Consider the following 1,387-nt stretch of genomic DNA (forward strand, 5'->3'; position numbering starts at 1 on the left):
AAAGAATGTGTAGATCCAGGATCAATCAAAATACGAGCATTTCTATCGAAAATAGACAACATACCCATGATAACATCTAGTGACTCCTCTACTGCCTGCTGAGTCATAGCAAAAATCTTTCCCTGGGTCTTCGATCATCCTGCCTGACCTTTTGATTTTGTACCACTACCACTTGCAATATTAGACTAGGCTACACTGTTTTCACATGTTCTATTAACTGAATCATCTCTCTGAGTCTAATTCTGTCGTGTACTACCAGCATTCTGTTGAGGAAACATCCTATGTGCCATGCCACCCATCCAGAATATAACTGGGCAATTCCTTTTTAGATGTCCTTCTTGGCCATAGCAATAACAAACACTAACTCTCTTGAACTTTAAACACTCGCCAGGATGAGATCTTCCACATAATTGGCAAGAAGAAAATCTGGCACTAGTAGAACTCTCTCCCTGTCTCGGAGTAAATGATCTCTGGGAAGTACCTTGAGTATAATTAAGACTGGCCAATGGCTGTTGTACAGTACTAGGACTGAATCTAGGACCCTAACTTATTCGGAATCGAGATTTGAATTGACTTGAACTGGATACACCAAGTCGAAATCCTCTACTGTCCCTCCGTAGTGGTCTATAGCTAGAAGCACTTGCCATTGTCTGACTACTGCTTGCTCTGAATATTGTTTGTTCTCTACCACTTAGCCTATCAGAAATGCTCTTTTCTACTCTCAAAGCTGATTCTACCAATTTGCCAAATACATTCCAACATGTAGCTATTATTACTGATCGGATATCTTCCCTTAACCCATTTTCAAATCATTTGCATTTATTAATTTCGTTGCTTACTAGAACTTAGGCCTACTTTGAAAGTTCACTAAATTTCACTTGATATTTTGCAACTGTCATCTGCCCTTGTACTAGCTTCAAAAATTCCTCTTGCTTTGCATCTTTATAGAACCGAGGATAATAGGCATCGTAAAAGATACGATGAAAATTTGTCCAAGTAATGATAGAAGGGTCTAGATATGTGCTCCGTACCGACTGCCACCAATCATATACACCCTCCTCTAATAAGAAAGTGGCAAGACACAACTTCCGATCGTCTAAGCAACTCATAACATCAAATACCTTCCCTATCTTGGTCATCCATGCCTGCGCAACTGCAGGATCGACTGTGCCAATGAAAACTTTAGCCCCTAATTTTGTAGCCCTCTCAATACTAAAATCTCTTTCAGTACTATGCATAGCCGAGGCAACAACAATAGCAATTCTTTCAACAGCCATAGGATCAGTTCCAACCACATTTTCCCGTCCCCGTTGTTCAGGAGGTTGGTGAACTGATTCTTCTACCCTCTCAGGCTCTCTCAGTTTATCTCTATCAGGAACAGTGTGAG

At 40.6% G+C, this 1,387-nt stretch overlaps 1 protein-coding gene across 1 annotated transcript; it reads right to left on the bottom strand.

Moving 5' to 3' along the window:
* Positions 1 to 236: 236 nt before the first annotated feature.
* On the bottom strand, positions 237 to 1,277 carry LOC111390945. The gene is made up of 3 exons (XM_023016071.1): positions 856 to 1,277; positions 575 to 696; positions 237 to 481 (listed from the first exon to the last, which is right to left on the bottom strand). The coding sequence occupies exons 1-3, from the start codon at positions 1,275 to 1,277 to the stop codon at positions 237 to 239; spliced, it is 789 nt and encodes a 262-aa protein (XP_022871839.1).
* Between the last annotated feature and the right edge of the window lie 110 nt (positions 1,278 to 1,387).

This window comes from Olea europaea, unplaced genomic scaffold, assembly GCF_002742605.1.
Source record: "Olea europaea var. sylvestris unplaced genomic scaffold, O_europaea_v1 scaffold7298, whole genome shotgun sequence".
Classification (NCBI taxonomy): domain Eukaryota; kingdom Viridiplantae; phylum Streptophyta; class Magnoliopsida; order Lamiales; family Oleaceae; genus Olea; species Olea europaea.